At 37.8% G+C, this 20,900-nt stretch overlaps 1 protein-coding gene across 5 annotated transcripts in view; it reads right to left on the bottom strand.

Annotated features, from left to right (window-relative positions):
- Nucleotides 1-20,900, bottom strand: part of SCAPER (S-phase cyclin A associated protein in the ER) — a 440,234-nt gene that overhangs the window by 60,734 nt on the left and 358,600 nt on the right. For all 5 annotated transcript variants that reach the window (XM_058542151.1, XM_058542150.1, XM_058542152.1 and 2 more), the window contains one exon: nucleotides 15,061-15,293. In XM_058542151.1, the coding sequence (XP_058398134.1) occupies nucleotides 15,061-15,293 (233 nt within the window). The remainder of the gene's footprint in view (nucleotides 1-15,060; nucleotides 15,294-20,900) is intronic.

Below are 20,900 nucleotides of genomic sequence, written 5' to 3'. Positions count from 1 at the left end.
TCTTTCTCCACATGATTGATATTACACTGAATTTCATTCATCTGACTATTTTAGGCTCCTTCTATAACATGAAAATATCTTTATAACATGAAAATATCTTTGTGAGGATTATATTTTAAACCTTTAAAAACTATATTATTGAAAAGTTTTAACATAAACCAAAAATAGAACAGAATAACAACTCCCCATGTATTTATCATCGAGCCCTGACCACCATCAACCATGGCCAGTCCTATCCATCCACACCTACCTTGCATAATGTTTAAGCAAATCCAAGACATTATATCATTTCATTCATAAATGTTTCAGTTTGTATCTCTAAAACATAAGGACTTTTAAAAAACATAACCACAATACTATTATTACATCTGAAAATAACAATAATTCCTTAATATCATCAAATAATTAGTATTCAAATTTCCAAATATACCATAAATGTCTTAACATTTTTAATAGTTTTTTTAAAAATTAGGATCCAAATAAGAACCACATGTTATGATTGGTTGATGTATCTTTTTAAGTCTCTTCTTAATCTGCAGGTTGACCCTCCATGTTTTTTTTCCTTTGCAAATTTACTTGTTGTTTACACAGTTTCTCACAATCTAAATTTTGCTGGTTATATCTCTGTGGTGTCATTTAATATATATTTTTGAACTATGTATTTCCTATAAAATGATCTAGATTCTAGAGGTCTGATTGCATACATAAACATCACTTTTTAATGGGTGAATAATATTCTACCAGTGGAATAGTTTTTGAACTTTTGGTAGTTTTCACTATTCACCATTATAAACTATGTTGTGATGAACATTTTGTATAGAAATCCTTGCCATATTTCAGATTACTTTCCAGAAATGAAATTACTGAGTCAAAGAGTATGCAAATTTTTCGAGTTCTTGATATGTATAGCCCCATTACATTCCAAAAACCTTGAATCAACTTACAGTCCCACCAGTAGGTATGAGAAAACCAAATTCACTATGCGGGCGTTGATATAACCATCTCCATTTGACAGACGAGGAAACTGAGGCTCAGGGAGGGTGAAGCACTAGCCCAAGCAGGAGAGATGGGATATCCTAAGATCTTCTGACTCCTGATAAGAGTGTCCTTTCCACTAAATACACTCCTTCTCTGTGGTGCTTTTTTGGTCCTTACTGAGGTCTGAGTTTTTTAAACAAGGATGGAAAATTTTTTTCTGAGACCATTCCTGAGACTAATCGTGACCACACAAAGCTTCAAAACCACCCAGTCTCAAGATGAAAATGGCTTAAATGGGTTTCCTGTACTGGCCTTGAAATAGCCAGAAAGGAGGAAAGATTCCAAAATGAGTAAAGAGATAAAAAGCATAGAAAAACCAAACCAAACCAAAATGACCTCTGTTGAGCAGATGGTCCTTTCTGAGTATGGTCTTTTGGTTATTGGGGACCATCTATGGTGCCTACCAATGAGTCAGACTAACGTTTTTCTAAACTGCTGGGGTCTTGAATCACTGCACTGGCAATCTTTAGATGACTGCCTAAGAAGATGCTGAAACTAAATAGCTCTAAAAGGTCAAGGCAGAGAAAGTCATTTTGCCAACTTCATAGCTTTGAGGGAAGAATGTAGAATCTTCTAATGGATATTGGTATCAGTGGCAACATATCTTTTACATTGCAACTGTTAGGTTGAAATTATAATGTTGAGACTGTTACCATATCCAGAATGAAAAGCTTTAATGTAGAAAACCTCCTGGTCTTCTTGGAATGTGCATCCTGGGAAACATGCTGCTGTGAATGCTCCAGTAAACAGGCCTCCTCATTGCTTTACCTTTCAAGATTTAAAATGAGTCCCTCTGTAGCTTTTTGCGATTGGAATTTATAAACTGAAAGGGATATACAGGGATATATAAAGTGATACATAAAGAGTTACTGCCTCTTCTTTGTCTATTCTCGTCCAGCCACTCATTCTCACCCCAACAGAAATATTGTTCCATAGGGTTCTACCTTTGAACTAGGTTTAGTAAACTCATGAAATCCCATGGTTTCAATTATCCTCGCTATGTTAATAACTCCTAATTATCCCCAAGGCTACTTCTTTCCTAAAGTTCTAGTTTCTGGATATTTTCTCTTGGGGGTCCTAAGACATCCCTCCGTGGATAAGTTCAAACAAAAACTCATTATCTCTTCTCCTGAAATCTCCTCCTCTGAATATTGCTTAACTGAATGTCACCATTTATCCCATAAATAACGCAAGAAGTTTGGGGATAACTATTTGTAATCATGCATTCATCCATTCAATTATTTCTAACTATGACACTGATGCTAACCTCAAGGACCTCATGAGGTAGAGACTGACACATAATAATCTCTGTAAGAGGTATGTTCAAAGTATTACTACAATTTAGCAGGAGGGTCTAATTTTGGCTCAATGGGTCAGGGATAGTTTTTTGGAGGTCTTCAAATCTTTAAGTGCATTCATCAGTATTTTGGAGGTTGACAGACAGGATTTGGAGCATGTATTTTTGGTGGCGATCTAGCCGATGAAGTATGGTCCTGGAAGCAATATCTGTGATAGTGGGAGTTTCTGATCCCTGGGCCAGGCTAAGGCAGTGAGCTACTGGACTGAACAATTCCCATGGTTCAGCACAATTCCTGATTTTGATAGACATAGTAGTTCTTGATTGTGAGAGATATTACAGCTCTTCAGTTACGTAGTGTTCTTCCGGGAGTCATTCCTGGAGATCTAGTCTAGAACCTGCTCTTTCAGTCTTTGCAATAATTTTGTAAGCACCTAATTCTGTGTATTAAGTTCTTTCTGCTTCAAATAGTTACAGTGGCTTCTGTTTCCTACAACTGAATTCTGATTGATACGAAGACTGATAAACAATGCTCAACCTCAGTAGTGATAAACACAATATAAATGAAGACAACACAAAATGCCATTTCACATACATCAGATTGACAAAAATTAATAAGTCTGTTAACATAAAACACTGATAAGGATATAGGGAAATGGAACTCCTATCCTTTGCTGATGGGAAGTAAAATTTGTATAATTACTTTGGAGAACAATTTGGCATTACCTGGTAAAGCTGAACATGCATTTATCATAGCATTCATAAATTCCTAATATAGGCACATAAACTTGAGAAACTCCCATACAAGTACAAAAGATTTCTACAAGAATGTTCACTACATCATTGCTTGAAATAGTGAAAAAGTAGAAACTATTGCCCTCAGGTGGAAAATGAATAAGCAAACTGGGAATTTATTCATTTCATAGAATCTGTAGAGCAGTTAAAATGAATTGATCCAACCTATATGCATCAACATAAATAAGTCTCAACAACGTTAGGTGAAAACAGAAACTGACAAAATAGTATGATAGCATTTATGTAAATTTTAAATAGACAAAATATAGAAAATAGGTATGTTGTTTATGGATATATAATATATAAATATACATATAAACATAAAATTTATATACATAAATATATTTATATATACATAAATATATATTTTGTTAGGTGTATGTTGATATACTTCATAATAAAATAGAAAATTTAAATATTTAAAAAGGCAATAATGACAAACAGAAAGCATAATCTTATTTTTCCTCCAGGTTTATTGAGATGTAGTTGATATATAACGTGTAAGTTTAAGGTGTACAATGTGATGATTTGATACATGTATATATTGCAAAATGATTACCACAATAAGGTTTAGTTAACACCTCTATAACCTAACATAGTTACAATTTTTGTGTGTGTGTCTGTTGAGAACTTTAAAGCTCTATGCTCAACTTTCAAAGATACAATAAAGTATTGTTAACTATAGTCACCATGTTGTACAGTACATCTCCAGAACTTATTCATCTCATAAATGGAATTTGAACCCTTTGATCAACTTCACCCATTTCCCCACTCTTCAGCCCCTCACAACCACCAACCTACTCTCATTTCTGAGTTTATTTTTCTTAGATTTCGCACATAAGTGAGATCATATGGTCTATGTATTGACTAAACATGACAAATATATCATATTTGTCTATGTCCAACTTATTTCACTTAGCATAAGGTCCATCCATGTTGTCACAAATGGATTTCCTTTTTTATGGCTGAATACTATTCCATTGTGCATGTGCGTGTGTGTGTGTGTGTCTGTCTATCTATCTCACATTTTATTTACCCATTCATCTGATGTTGGACACAGGTTATTTCTATATCTTAACTACTGTGAATAAGGCTGAAATAAAAATGGGAGTACATCTATCTCTTTGAGACAGTGATTTCATTTCCTTTGCATATACACCCAGAAGTGGAATTGATGGATCATATGATAGCATTATTTTTAATTTTTTGAGGAACTTCCATACTGTTTTCCACAGTGGCTATACGAATGTATATTCCTACCAACAGTGGACAAAGGTTCACTTTTCTCCACATTCTTGCCAACACCGTTATTGCTTGTCTTTTTGATGACAACCATTCTAACAGGTATGAGGTGATATCTCATTGTGGTTTTAATTTGCATTTCCCTGATGATTAGTGATGTTGAACATCTTTTCTTGTACCTGTTGGCCATTTGTGTGTCTTTTTTGGAAAAATGTCTATTCAGGTCCTTTGCACATTTTTTAATTGGATTATTTGTTTTTTTTGCTACTGGTTGTATTTTGGGTATTAACCCCTTATCAGATATATCATTTGCAAATAATTTCTCCCATTTTATAGGATGCCTTTTCATTTTGTTGATTGTTTCTTTTGCTGGGCAGATTTTTTTTTTTTAATTTATTTTTTTCCCCCAAAGCCTCAGTAGAATGTCATAGATGCACATCCTTCTAGTTGCTGTACGTGGGACGCGGCCTCAGCATGGCCAGAGAAGCAGTGCATGGGTGCGTGCCTGGGATCCGAACCTGGGCCGCCAGCAGCGGAGCACGTGCACTTAACCGCTAAGCCATGGGGCCGGCCCTGGGCAGATGTTTTTAAGTTTGATGTAGTCCCACTTGTTTATTTTTGCTTCTGTTGCTTATGCTTTTTGTGTCATATCCAAAAAAATATTGTCAAGACCAATATCAAGAAGCTGTTTCTCTGTTTTCTTCTAGGAGTTTTATGGTTTCAGGTCTTACATTGAACTCTTTAATCCATTTTGAGTTCATTTCTGTGTGTGGTGTTAACATAGGGGTCCAGTTTCATTCTTCTGTATGTAACCACCCAGTTTTCCCAGCACCATTTAATGAAGAGACTATCCGTTCCCCATTGAGTATTCTTGGCTCACTTGTCAAATATTTGTGGACTATATATCCGTGGGTTTATTTCTGGGCTCTCGATTTTGTTCCATTGGTCTGTGTGTCTGTTTTTATGCCAGTACTATACTGTTTTGATTACTATAGCTTTGTAATATAGTTCAAAATCGGCAAGTGTGATACCTCCAGCTTATACTTCTTTGTCAGGATTGCTTTGGCCATTTGGAGTCTTTTGTGGTTCTATGTGAATTTTAGGATTGTTTTCTCTATTTGTGTAAAAAATGCCATTGTAATTTTGATAGGGATTGCACTGAATCTATAGATAGCTTTGGATAGTACATATATTTTAGGAATATTAATTCTTCCAATCCATGAACATGGGATATCTTTCCATTTATGTGTGTCTTCCTCAATTGTTTTCTTCAATGTCTGTCTTATAGTTTTCAGACAGATCTTTAACCTGTTTGGTTCTATTTATTCCAAACTATTTTATTCTTTTTGATGAAACTGTAAATGGGACTGTTTTCTTTATTTCTTTTTCAGATAGTCTGTTGTTAGTGTATAGAAATGCAACTGATTGTTGTATGTTGATTTTGTATCCTGCAACTTTACTGAATTTATTATTTCTAACAGCTTTTTGGTGGAATCTTTAGGATTTTCTATATATGTCATCTGCCAAGAGAGACAATTTTACTTCTTACTTTCCGATTTTGATGCCTTTTACTTTCTTTTTCTTGCCAAACTGCTCTGGCTAGGATTTTCAGTACTATGTTGAACAGGAGTGGTAAGAGTGGGCGCCCTTGTCTTGTTCTTGATCCTAGAGGAAAAGCTTTCAGCCTTTCACCATTGAGTATGATGTTAGCTGTGGGCTTGTCATATATGGTCTATATTATGTTGAGGTATGTTCCTTCTATACCCAACTTGCTGTGAGTTTTTATCATGAATGGATGCTGAATTTTGTCAAATGCTTTTTATGCATCTATTGAGGTGATCATATGATTTTTGTGTTTAATGCTACTAATGTGATGTATCACATTTGTCAATTAGCATATGTTGAACCATCCTTGCATGCCAGGAACGAATCTCACTTGATCATGATGTATGATCCTTTTAATGTGCTGTTGAATTTGGTTTGCTAGTCTCTTGCTGAGAATATCTGCATTTACATTCATCAGAGATATTGGCTTGTAGTTTTCTTTTAGTGTCCTTTTCTGGCTTTGGCATCAGAGTAATGCTGGCATCCTAAAAAGAGTTTGGCAGTGTTCCCTCTACTCCAATTTTTTGGAAGAGTTTGAGAAGGACTGGCATTAATTCTTCCTTAAATGTTTGGTAGAATTCACCAGTGAAACCCTCTGGTTCTGAGCTTTTCTCTGTCGTGAGGTTTTTGATTACTGATTTAATCTCCTTACTTGTTATTGGTCTATTCAGATTTTCTATTCCTTCATGATATATGGTCTTGGTAGTTGTATGTTTCTAGAAATTTATCCATTTCTTCTAGGTTATCTAATTTGTTGGCATGTAGATGTTCATAATAGTCTCTTATTATCCTTTATATGTCTGTGGTATCAGGTATAATGTCTCCTTTTTTTATTTATAGCTTTATTTATTCGGGTCTGCTCTCTTTTTTCTTAGTTAGTCTAGCTAAAGGTTTGTCCATTTTGTCTACCTTTTCAAAGAACCAACTCTTAGTTTTGTTAATCTTTTCTATTGTTTTGATATTCTCTATTTCATTTATTTCTGCTCTAATCTTTATTATTTTTTTCCTTCTACTAAATTTGGGCTTAGTTTGCTCTTTTTCTAGTTCCTTGAGGTGTAAAGTTAGGTTGTTTATTTGACAACCATTGCTGCTTCTTGATGTATGCATTTATTGCTATAAACTTCCATCTTAAAACTGTTTTTGCTGCATCCCATAAGATTTGTTATGCTGTGTTTCTATTTTCATTATCTGAAAATATATAATTTTTGATTTCTTCTTCGATCCATTGATTGTTCAGGACTGTGTTGTTTAATCCATGTATTTGTGAATTTTTCAGATTTCCTTTTGTTACTGTTTTCTAGTTTCATACCATTGTGGTCAGAAAAGATACTTCATATAATTTCTATGTTCTTGAATTTTTTGAGACTTGTTTTGTGGCCTAATATATGATCCATCCTAGAAAATGTTCCATGTGCATTTGAGAAGACTGTGTATTCTGGTGCTGTTGGATGGAATGTTCTATATATGTCTGTTAGGTCCTTTTGGCCTGTAGTGTTGTTTACATCTGCTATTTCTTTATTGATTCTCTGTTTAGAAGACCTATCTATCATTGGGAGTGGGGTATTAAAGTCCCTAACTATTACTGTAAAATTTAATTCTGTCTCCCTCGTTTTTTGTTTGGGAAAGTCTTTATTTCTCCTTCATTTCTGAAGGACAGCATGGCTAGGCAGAGCATTTGTGGATGACAGTTTTTCCTTTCAATATTTTGAAATGCTGTGCCTTGATGCTGGGTGGGGCTGCAGGCTGGGTTTTGTGATCAGGTAGGCTGCTGGCTGTGCTTTGATGTTGGGCAAGGTTGCTAGCTAGGCTCTCTGGTTGTGAGGGGCCTCCAGCTGTATTCTATAGTTGAATGGGGCTAGAAATGGTGCTCTGTGGTTTGGAAGGCCTTTGTCTAGACTCCTTTGTGGGGTGGGGCCACAGGCTATGCTCTGTGGCTAAGCAGGCCTGTAGGCTGGACTCCGAGGCTGCCAGGGCCACTGACCAGGCTTCCTGGTTATGTTGGGGCGGAGGCTATGCTCAACAGTTCGGTAGGGCTGATGGCTTGGCTCTTCGCCTGAGGAGAGCTGTAGAACAGGCTTCGTGGCAGCCTGAGTTCTCTGGCTAGGCTTCCTAGATGGTCAGGACTGGAGGTAATGCAGAGCAGTTGGTCAGGGATGTGAATTTGCTTCTGTGCCCAAGTGGGGCGGGAGAATGGGCTCTATAGCCAGTACGAGCTAGAGACTGGGGACCCATATCAGGCCTAACTGCTACCCGAGTCCCCGGCCAAATGGGGCTACCAGCTCAGCTCTGCAGATGGGCAGAGCTGCTGCCTGGGATCTCTGCTTGGGCACCACTGCAAGCAGGAACACAGTCTGCCAAGATCTGAGTGCTGACTGCTGTCAGCCCTGACCCCCTTCTCCCTTTCTATTTGGTCTCCAGTGATCCCCAGGAGGCAACACCCAAGTGGGAATCCTGGGAAGCATCTCACAATGCTGGGAGAGCTGGATGCCACCTTGGGCTCTCTTTTCCTACTGGAGAAACAATAGGCTTACGGAGGCCCTCTCAGTGCAGCACTGTGCTGGAGTGGTAATGTGGTCAGAGTGTAGGTGCTCCTCTCTGAGGTCCAAGGGGGGTGCTTCAGCCTCACCCACCCCCACATTGTGGAATTTTTGTGATAGTGTCTTACCTATGGATAGTTGCTAGCTGGCGTTCTTGTGAGGAAGACTGAAGTCTGGAACGACTTCTGTCACCATCTATTTGATGACACAATCAGTTCCACAGTAACAAACTAAGATCTTATAAAGAGAAAATTAGCAAAGGGAATCAATACTGTTCCTGACAAGCAGGAGCATCATCTGCAACATGTGGCTTCCACTTCATAGTATAGGATGGTTGGTAGCGCTTTAGCACATTCCATCCACATCTCAGCAAAGTTTTGGAGGCTAAAAGTCCAAGACCAAGGTGCTGGCAGGGTTGGATTTCTCTGAGACCTCTCTCTTTGTCTTCCAGATGGTTGTCCTCTTGCTGCCTCTTTCTTAATATATGAAAAGCTTTTACAATGAAAAAAAGTCAGCACCTCCAATAGAAAAATGGGCAAAGTACATGAACAGATAACACAAAATAATAAAAATGGCCATTGAACATTAAAAAATGTTCAGCATCACTTCTAATATAAAAATGAAATCTCATTTTCACCTCTCAGTTTGGCTACAACTCAAAAGAATGATGATTAACATTGTGTAGGCTGAAGGTATAAGAACATACTCATAGGTAATCTTTGTGCAGGTCAATTTGGCAATATAGATCAAAATCCTTAATGCATATTCTTTGACCCAGAAATTCTACTTCTCAACATCTACTATAAGAAAACAATCAGCTGGGGCCGGCCTGGTGGCGCAACAATTAAGCGCGCATGCTCTGCAGCGGCGGCCCGGGGTTCGCAGGTTCGGATCCCAGGCGCACACCGATGCACCGCTTGTCAAGCCATGCTGTAGCGGCATCCCATATAAAGTGAGGAAGATGAGCACGGATGTTAGCCCAGGGCCAGTCTTCCTCAGCAAAAAGAGGAGGATTGGCAGATGTTAGCTCAGGGCTAATCTTCCTCACAAAAAAAAAAAAGAAAAAGAAAACAATCAGCTGTAGGGAAAGATGAGTGTATGAAGATGTTCTTCACAGTGTTATCTGTAACAGTAAAAAACTAGAATAAATCTATCTGAATAATAATAGGTTACCTAAGGCAAATCATTGCTATATAATGAAATACTTGGAAAGCCAGTAAAAATTAATCTGCAAGTTTTTACTGATTTGGAAAATAAAAAAAACACACAATAAAACAATAGGTATGGGCCGGCCCGGTGGCTTAGCGGTTAAGTGTGTGCGCTCCGCTACTGGTGGCCCCGGGTTTGGATCCCGGGTGCGCACCGATGCACTGCTTCTCCGGCCATGCTGAGGCTGCGTCCCACATACAGCAACTAGAAGGATGTGGAACTATGACATACAACTATCTACTGGCGCTTTAGGGAAGAAAAAAAAAAGGGGAGGATTGGCAATGGATGTTAGCTCAGAGCCGGTCTTCCTCAGCAAAAAGAGGAAGATTAGCACGGATGTTAGCTCAGGGCTGATCTCCCCCACAAAAAAGAAACAAAAAAACCAATATATATAAGTATTACAATATTTTTAATCAAATAACCACATATATGTACCCCAAAACTAAAACCAAAACAAGCCCAGTGATTATCTTTGGGTGGTGGAATTCAAGATAATTTTTTGTGTCTTTTAAAAAATATCCACTGTGCTCTTCTGTGTTTTCCAAATTGTTTTTCTCACTGAGCACATATTATTTTTATAATTAGGAAAAAGAAGTTATTTTGTAAAGAGGAAGCGGGGAGAGAGACAGAAAGGTAGGCTATCTGCTATAGAGATAGCAAGAGAACCTGAACACTTAAAAGTAAGAGAGTAGCAATGGAGTGAAGGTTATAAATCTGAGAGATATTTACAAGGCAGAATCATTAGGTAATAGAGACTTAGCTGAATATTGGTTTGGTAAAGGATTGTGAGGAGTCTTTGACAATGCTCAGATTGCTGGCTGGCTTAAGTAACTGAATGGGATATTGGTACCACTGATAAGAACAGAGGACAGAGGAAAAGGAACTCTTTTGAATGGAAAGATTATGTGTTCAATTTTGAACTCGTGGAGCCTGAGATGCCTGTGGTACATCTGGTAGCTAGATATGTGGCTAGGGATTGTTGGCCAGGAAAGTGCTAGGCTAAAGTATAATTTTATAACTTCTCGTTGAATAGTTGCCTTATATTTGATCACTTTTGATTCCAAAAGGCTGGTTATCAGTGACTTGGACTCATCTATTTGCCTCTTGGTTGTATGGTTTGATTTCTCTGTTTTGAGAGATAGAAATTTCTAACTGGACATGATGAAAAGAATTGTGCTACAGCAAAAGACTGGGAATAGCCAAAGCAATCTAGTGAAAGAATAACAAAGCTGGAGGCATCACACTTGCTGGTTTTAAACTATATTACAAAGCTATAGTAATCAAAACAGTATGGTACTGGCATAAAAACAGACACATAGACCAACGGAACAGAATCAAGAGCCCAGAAATAAACCGAAGCACATACAGTCCACAAATATTTGACAAGGGAGCCAAGAATACTCAGTGGGGAAAGGATAAAGGATAATCTCTTTGATAAATAGTGCTGGGAAAACTGGATAATTACATGCAGAAGAATGAAATTGGACCCTATCTTATACTACTCACAAAAATGAACTCAAAATGGATTAAAGACTTAAATGTAAGAACTTAAACCATAAAACTCCTAGAAGAAAATATAGAGAAAAAGCTTTTTGATATTGGTCTTCACAATATATTTTGGATATGACACCAAAAGCACAAGCAACAGAAGCAAAAACAAACAAGTGGGACTATATCAAACTTAAAAACATCTGCCCAGCAAAAGAAACAATCAACAAAATGAAAAGGCATCCTATAGGATGGGAGAAATTATTTGCTAATGATATATCTGATAAGGGGTTAATATCCAAAATATATAAGGCACTCCTACAACCAGTACCAAAAAACCAAACAATCCAATTAAAAAATACACAAATGACTTGAACAGACATTTTTCCAAAGAAGACATAAATGGCCAACAGGTACAAGAAAAGATGCTCAACATCACTAATCACCAGGGAAATGCAAATCAAAACCACAATGAGATACCACCTTCACACCTTTTAGAATTGCTATTATATAAAGTCAAGAGATAATATTTTTGTAAGGAGAAAAGTGAACACTTACACATTGTTGGTGGGAACATACATTTGTATAGCCACTATTGAAAACAGTATCGAGGTTCTTCAAAAAATTAAAAATAGTACTACCATATGATCCATCAATTCCACTTCTGGGTACATATCCAAAGGAAACAAACCACTATCTTGAAGAGATATCTGCTCTCCCATGTTCACTGCAGCATTATTTAGAATAGCTAAGACATGGAAACAATCTAAGTATCCACTGACCGGTGAATGGATAAAGAAAATGTGGTATGTGTATATACACATAGATAGATACACACACCCACACACACAATGGAATATTATTCAGCCATAAAAAAGAAGAAAATCCTGCCATTTGTGACAACATAGATGGACCCTGAAGGCATTATGGCTGTGAAATAAGTGAAATAAGTCAGACAGGAAAAAACAAATACAATATTATCTCACTTATATGTGGAATCTAAAAAAGCTGAACTCATACAAATAAGAGAGCAGAACAGTGGTTACCAGGGCCTGGGGGGTGGAGGGAGAGGGCAGATATCGGTGAAAGGGTACAAACTTTCATTTATAAGATGAATAAGTTCTGGGGATGTAATGTACAGCATGGTGACTATAGTTAACAATACTGTATTACATACTTGAAAGTTGCTAAGAGAGTAGCTCTTAAATTTTTCACCACACACACACACACAAAAAAGGCAATTACGTGAGATGATACAGGTGTTAGCTAACCTTATTGTGGTAATCATTTTGCAATATATATGTGTATCAAATCATCACATTGCACACCTTAAACTTACACATGTTGTATGTCAACTATATCTCAACAAAGCTGGAAAAAAATAAAACTGTGGAGTTTCAGGGTTGGTCCATTTCCTGAATGAATTTCAAATCAGCATTTTTTCAAATTGCAATTTGCTTCTATCCTACAAACAATATTCTTTCCTAAAACTACGCTAAACACTATAACTGCCAATATTTTCATTTTATATAAAAAAATTCTGATGTTTGACAGCCAAACGATATTATTTGGATATTCTTTTTTTTTTTTCATAAATTTATTTATTTATTTATTTTTCCCCAAAGCCCCAGTAGATAGTTGTATGTCATAGGTGCACATCCTTCTAGTTGCTGTATGTGGGATGTGGCCTCAGCATGGCTGGAAAAGCGGTGTGTCGGTGCATGCCCGGGATCCGAACCCGGGCCGCCAGCAGCGGAGCGCGCGCACTTAACTGCTAAGCCACGGGGCGGGCCCTTATTTGGATATTCTATCAAAGGTCTTTTTATTTGTTTTTTTCCCAGGACCTTGTGCAGTGTCTAGCACAAAGTGAGTACAGGTGACCATACCTTGAACTGATAAATATTTCCAAGAACTCCTTAGATCTAGAAACTTGACTGAACCATGTAAAATATTGAGAATAAATACTGTTATTTCCTCATCTCTGTTAGACACCCTCTTGCCTCTTCTATGCCAGATGAGGAGAAGGAAGGGACACATGTCAGGGTGGTATGCCCTGCTCCAGCTCTACCTCATGGGTACAGGCCAGAGAATAGCACCAAAGACTGTGTTGGAACTCTTTCCACTTAACTTTACACCATTAGAGACATAAACTGACAAAAAATGCCCGGGCTGCGGCAGGGAGTAGAGTAAGATTTCTTGTTAGTTCATATCTGAGATGGTGAGAAAGGAAGCATGGAAATAATTAAGCATGTTCGGTTTGCTTCATTAGGTAGATTTGAGATATGGTTTGTGGCTCTACATATAGGCATCATCAAGCCAACTAACAATGCATACATTACCTGTAAGAAAACAACTTTCACCAAATGTGGTTCAAGTCAGAAAAAGAGTGACATGGTTTTGTTCTAAAGTACTGTAGTTGTCAATCATCCTTTTTAAGTTACATGAGTTATTTGGTTTGGCAGATTACCACTGTTTTTTTTTTTTTCCAATACCTTTCTCCTTTACGAAGGATCTGGTAACTATAATAATGTATGTGAAAATGTATGTACTTTCTCCTGGAAGGCCCACTGGAATTGCACTGAAGCATTTGGCTGGGCCTTCCACCTCATCACAGTCAAGGCATGTGGCTAAGTTGTCTGAACGACAAGAATGCAGGGTTGCTGCATCACATGGGCCCAAGGGAGAATGCTGGGACAGAATGGCATTCATCAGCAGAGAGGGCTAGGTTCTACAATGACCAAAAGGACATGGGGAAATTGAATGGGATCAAGCAACGGAGAGAAAGGCCAGGGAGGGTAAAAGTCAAGTGCTGTATGATAAATGGTTGTGGACCCACAGGGCCTAGTACTCTCCAGCAATAAATATGCTTGGGGAAAGAGGGCAGGCAGATGGAAAGGATAAGTGAACAAAGTAATCAAGGCTAAGAAAGATACTGAATGAAACAACTGTTCACAAGAAAGCACTACAAGAAACCAGAGGAAATTTATGAACTGTGAGAGAAAAATGCAGAAGAGCGCATTCTCTTTTTCCCATTAACCTCCAAGCTTCAGAGAGCAACAAATTGCATGGATTTTGGAAGCCAGAGATCAGCGCAGATCACAGAGGAGTTGCTGATACGTGGGACAGGTAATTGATTAACACCAGATGGAATCCTGTTGGGAAATTAAATGTCCTAGGTGATTCAAGATTCACAAGAGAAAAAGAGATCAGATGTCAAAGTAGGAGTAAATTTCCCTGGAGAAAAGGTGACCTTAGAAGGACGTAGAGTTGACCTTGAACAGGTGTCAGAAATTGCCACATGTGTGTAGTGGAAAGCATACAGGTGTTGGAGTCCAGCTGGACCTGAGTTCTAGTCTCAACTCTCCTATCTGCTTTTAAACTTATATTTATTACATAACCTTGGGCAAAGCACTTAACCTCTCTGAGCAATTTCCTCACCTACAAAGTCTGAATTAGAAATCTTACACTTATAGGGCTGCAAAGCCTCTACTATAACACCTTACACATAATGGGTGCTCCATAAATGGTAGCTATTATTATTAAGTCTGGACCAAATTTATAAACTCTTTGAGTTGGAAAGAGTTGACAGCAAGAAAGTTATAAAAGCTTGGACACTACATATATTAATATCAAATATCTAAGTATCAAGAATGACAGATGAGCTCTACCTATATTGCTTTTCATTACTAGGATTTTCCTTCTATCTACAAAATGTGGTGTATTCTCTACCAGGAATTTGTGGATGGTGTTGTGAGAACCACTGCCATCACATGGGCCCTGAGATCTAAATTATTTTAATATAATTTTTTTTAACAAAGAAGAAAGTTCTAAGATATCTAGTAATTTTACCTGATGAGGTCCTGAACTCGACTGTTAAAAGCATCACCTTGTGAGGGTTTGTTTTTCATTTCCTGTGTTGATATTTTTGGTGTAGCTGGCCGGCTGTTTCCATCTGGTCGATTGGCAATCAGACAGCCAAAAACCACAGCACTGACTTTGAGAAGTCCAGTTGTCAAGCCTTCAAAAACTTGCTTATTTGTATTTCTTCCCAAAATAGCATTATTTTCATCTGGAACATAAACCTAGATGGAAAAAAATACAGTAATTGTGTTTCAATAAAACCACCAAAAATGGACAGAAACGATTTGGAAAATTTCTGGAATCATAATTCATTTTGAAATTCTAGAGGTGGTTATCTGAATATTCGAACATTGTTTCTGAAGTCAGATTGCTGAGTTCAAATCTCAGCTTTGCTCTTGCTAGCTGGGTGACCTTGGGAAGGTTACTACTTCCAAGCTTCAATGTTTTCATTTATAAAACAGGGATAACGACAATACCTATATCAAGGATTCTTGTGAGGATTAAAGAAGCTAATACACATAAAATGTTTAGCTCATGCCAAGGCTTATAGTAAGTGCTCAATAATATTACTTACTCAATTGAATAAATTATATTAAAAACTTGTACAGGGGCTGGCCCCATGGCTTAGCGGTTAAGTGCGTGCGCTCCGCTACTGGTGGCCCGGGTTCGGATCCCGGGCAAGCACCAATGCATCACTTGTCCGGCCATGCTGCGGCGGCGTCCCACATACAGCAACTAAAAGGATGTGCAACTATGCCATACAGCTATCTACTGGGGCTTTGGGGAGAAAAAGGGGAAAAAAAAAGGAGGAGGATTGGTAATAGATGTTAGCTCAGGGCCGGTCTTCCTCAGCAAAAAGAGGAGGATTGGCATGGATGTTAGCTCAGGGCTGATGTTTCTCACCAAAAAATAAATAAATAAATAAATAAAAATACTTAAAAAAAACCAAAAACTTGTACATATTCAGAAAATGAAGCAACTGGTAGACTCAGAGCATTGTTTCTTGTTAAAGTGAATTTTTAAAATATCTCATCTAGGTCCGGCCCCATGGCATAGTGGTTGAGCTGGGTGCGCTCCTCTTCAGTGGCCTGGGTTCATGGGTTTGGATCTCGGGCTTGGACCTATACTACTTGTCAGCCATGCTGTGGTGGTGACTCACATACAAAATAGAGGAAGATTGGTACAGATGTTAGCTCAAGGCGAATCTTCATCAGCAAAAAAAAAAAAAAAAAAGTATATATATATATGTATATATATACACACACACACACATATATATATCTCTAACCTAAATTCCTCTATTGGGATGAAATTTGCATTTCTCATTACAAAATAGCAAAATAGTTTTTTCCTAATACATAGGGTCATATTCAGCTCTCTGCATACAGTTTACAGAAGTAATGTGGTTGTTAAAAGTTGGGACTAGGAGACAGAATCTGGGTTTGGGTTCTGGCTCTGTAGCTATATGATCTTAGAGAAGTTCCTTAACCTTTCTGTGTCTCAGTTTCCTTAATTGTGAAATGAGGATAATCTAATGAATCAACATATGTAAATTCTTGGAACAATGTCTGGTACATAGGTAAGCCCCATAAACGTGTTACCTGCTACCACAATTGCTACTCTTATCATGATTTCTATTACTGCCAGGAGTGGATGCTATGGTGTATGAACATCAGCTCTCACAGAGAAGGATGACTAGAAGTACAATGGCTAGATATGTAATTACCAGGCTGGGAGCTTTGTGCCTTGGCCTGTGATGCCAGCTACATAAGGGCTCACTCTTTCCAGGAAAAGAAGTGGCTCCTTCTGAAAGCCTCACTACTAAGAAAGGGGCAGAGACAATAAGCCAAGGGTGGGAAGGAAGGAGGTCTAGACTTGGAATCAGATGGCATTGTATTCAAGTTCCAATTCCTCCTCTAGAAGATCACATGACTTTAAATAATAATTTCACATTTCCAAGCCTTGGTTTCTTTATCTGCCTACCTGCTAGGACTACTCTGAAGTTCAAATAAGATGAATGGTAAAACACTTGGTAAACTATTACACTTCACAAATGCACTTACTTAGTAACAACCAATCTTTGCCTCATTCTCACTCTTTACTTGCACCAGTTCTATCAAAAGACAGAGAAATAAATGATCACTTGGATTCAAAAGGAGGATCTTTATAAACATAAGCAAACATTCTCTCCATTATTTTTTGTTGTTAATTTAGACGTTCCATGAAAGTCATTTTTCTGAGAATAGCCTTGTTTAAGACTGTTGACCACAAGTTATCTCTGACCACTCAGCCGTTACTAAGCCAAAGTAATTATAGCAGAATCTTTCTGCAGTGTGTGCTCCAATTAATTGATGAAAGGTCCCTTTGAAACTCTATAGTAGTTATAGAACGTCCACACAAGCTTCTTCAGATTGTAACTAGCATCATCTAGCCTATTCCAATGCAGAAGGTGGTATCAGGAGTGGAGTTTGAACTCAGGAATTCTATATAAGTCAAGATGAGCTAGGTTATGCTATAGTGAATCATTCCTCAAAAATTTCAGTGGCTTCAAACAATAAAGCTTACTTTTTCATTCAAATGACATGTCCATCTCAGGCTGGCTGAGGCTCCGCTCTGCATCGTTGTTGTCCTTACTCTGGAGTCCAGGTGATAAAGCAACCACCATTTAGAGCAACACTGTCCAACAGAACTTTCTAAGATAATTGAAATGTTTCAGTTTATGTTCTTCTACATCTGCACTAGTCACACGTGCCTATGAAACACTTGAATGTGGTTAGCGCAACTCAGGGACTAAATTTTTAATTTTAATTTAAATAGTGCCTAATGTATTGGACAGTACAGAGCACTGCAGGTCACAGTGGCAGAGAGGAAAAAAGATCTCTGGAAGGTCTTGTGTCAAGATGAAATGCGTTACCTGGAAGTGACACACACTTTTGCTCACAACTTATTGGTCAGAACTAATCATAGTCCAACTCAATCACAAGGGAGCCCAGAAATGTCATCCTACTATGTATTTGGAAAGAGGGTGAGAATCAGAACATCTGGTCCACAGCAGTATTGACTGTATAACATTGTTTCTTCCATTATGACCATACAAATATTATTCACAGCTAAGCTATTTAGTAAATAATGATATTTACTTTCTTGTATAATTTTTTTTTTTTTGGTGAGGAAGATCAGCCCTGAGTTAACATCCATGCTAATCCTCCTCTTTTTGCTGAGGAAGACCAGCTCTGAGCTAATATCTATTGCCAATCCTCCTCCTTTGTTTTCCCCAAAGCCCCAGTAGATAGTTGTATGTCATAGTTGCACATCCTTCTAGTTGCTGTACGTGGGACGTGGCCTCAGCATGGCCGGACAAGCGGTGCGTCGGTGCGCGCCCGGGATCCTAACCCAGGCCGCCAATAGCAGAGCACGCACATTTAACTGCTAAGGCACGGGGCCGGCCCCTCTTGTATAAATTTTTTGTTTCACTCAGATAACTTTTTTCCTAAGTTGAATTTCCTATTTATGTATCATTAATTCACTGTCAATCTTTCTGGTTATTTCTGGTTATTCTATCTGGAATTTCCTCTCAAGTTCAAACACATCAAGAACTGTTGATTCTTTTTCTCTGCTAGAGACATTCCTCCTGAAACCCACCATCCTCCTGCTTTAATCTGAACTGGCTGCTCTCTAGGCCTATAACACAGCTCTAATTTTGAGACTGCTCATCTTCATCCTAAGAATTTCTTCCATTCTTTCCCTGGATTTGATGCCCTTATTTCTTGGATTCCATGTCTTTTCTTTCCATGTAATTCTCTCATTTTGTTGTAGGATATATTCCAACAACTTCCTAGGAAAGGGTGAATGGGAAGAAAAATTTTGAGACCTTGTGTGTCAGAGAATATCTTTATTTCATCCTTATACTTGACTGATAGTTTGGCTGGATAAAGAATTCTTGGTTGGAACTAATTTTCCTTCAGAGTTTTGAAAGACTGCTCCATTGTTTTCTACTTCAAGCACCGTTGTTGAAAAGTCTAATCTAATTCCTAATGTTTTTGTGCATGACCTGTTTTGTCACCTCTGGAAACTTTTAGGAACTTCTCATCCCTGATTTCCTGTGTCTTGGTACAGGTCTTGCTTCATTTTTTTGTGCAAAAACTAATGGTCTTTTCAATCTGGAAGCCATGTGTTTCACTTCTGGGGAAATTTCTTGCATTATTTATTTGCTAATTTCCTCTCATTCATTCTCTGTTAGATTTGGTCCTGAACTGAGCCTCTAATTTTCTTATATTTTTTTCTTTTGCTTTTCATCTCTTGGGATTTTGTCCTACTTAGGCAATTTCCTTAACTTCATCGTCCAGTCCTTCTCCTGAGTTTTTAATGTCATCAATTATATTTTTAATTTTCAGGAGCTCTTTTTGGCTCCCTGTATGTTTTGTTTTTATAGTATCTTGGTTTTGTTTTATAGATACAATATTTTCTCATCTCTGTGAAATTATACTTTTTAAAGATTTTCTTTTGTTTCCTATATGATCTCTGTTTTAAGTTCTTTCTCTGTATTTTCAGGCTTTCCTCAAATATGTGGCAATCTGGGGCTTTCTGTTGATACTTAAGACGGATGCACAGATAGATCAAACAATGTATCACAATCTTGATCCAATCACAAGCTGGATACAAACTCTGTGTGAGAGGTTTCAATATAGATGACTAAGCAGAGAAGACTCAGCTTTTCTACTGGGGAATCCCAACTGTCAGTATTTATAGGTCTGTTCTCCTGGGCCAGTTAGTTTCACAAGAATTCACAAGAATGGAATCCTATATTCTCCAAGCCTGGAGTATGTAACATGGCCTGCCCATTTTCTCAGAGGTTCATAGGAGAAGGGGGCTGAGTGTCTCACTGTTTAAGGAATAGATTTTACTTAATCATTTTACTTAATCAATCACATGATTTTGTATGGCTGTACCTGGTGTCTCCATGTCCTAAGTAACTTTGGTTCAATCTCCTATCTTCTGCAGGGTTGCGGAGGCAGTCACTTGACTGTACATGTAGCAGATGGGATCTAGGGCATCTAAACTGCCTCTCATTTAGACTCTCAACCAATCTCTCTCTTTCCAGCCCTATCTTTACCCTCATTTTCTGAGATACCTGGTAACTCTAATCCTTGAACCTTTTGGGGTTCTGTGGCATAAATTTTCTTCTGGCATTCTTCTTCCTGCTAATTTAGGTTTTAGCTTTCAGGCAACTGTCTTTCAATCATCTGCTTTCCAGATTAAAAAATATTTGCTCTCCTTCCCTTCCCATTCTCTTTGTCTTTTATTATAATATTAGTGGGGCCTCTAGGCAGAAAGAATGAAACTTATGTATTCAACTGGCCACATTTTAAAATTAACTCAATAAATCCCCTAAAGACACAACTTTCTTTACTCACACACACTAAAGAAAGACTATGAGAAATACATTGCTGGGTAATGTCAGAGTTCTTCATTCATCATAAATTTTCATATTCCTTTCTTTTCAAAAATCTTGTACTTATTTTTATCAAGTATTTCAAATAAAACAATACACATATCTATTATATGCGTATATATAACAATACTCTGATCCCTTGATCAGAGTGATGCTCTCCTCACCCTAAGGGTCATTCAGACCCTATAGACTCTGATTTTACAAATAACTGTAACAAGCTGTCTTTTCTTGGTTTATAGAAGAACAGAAAGAATAATATAAAAGAGGAAAGTGCTAACCATTTTAGAGGCAGGCAGTAGCAAAATGTGACACTAATTCTGAAAGCACAAGAAAAGACAGGTATAAGAGTACAAAAGGCATTGCAACATGAGACTCA

The sequence above is a fragment of the Diceros bicornis genome, chromosome 5 (assembly GCF_020826845.1).
Source record: "Diceros bicornis minor isolate mBicDic1 chromosome 5, mDicBic1.mat.cur, whole genome shotgun sequence".
NCBI classification, from domain to species: domain Eukaryota; kingdom Metazoa; phylum Chordata; class Mammalia; order Perissodactyla; family Rhinocerotidae; genus Diceros; species Diceros bicornis.
The sequence above is the reverse complement of the archived record's forward strand: the minus strand, read 5'-3'. Positions and strand labels throughout refer to the sequence as shown.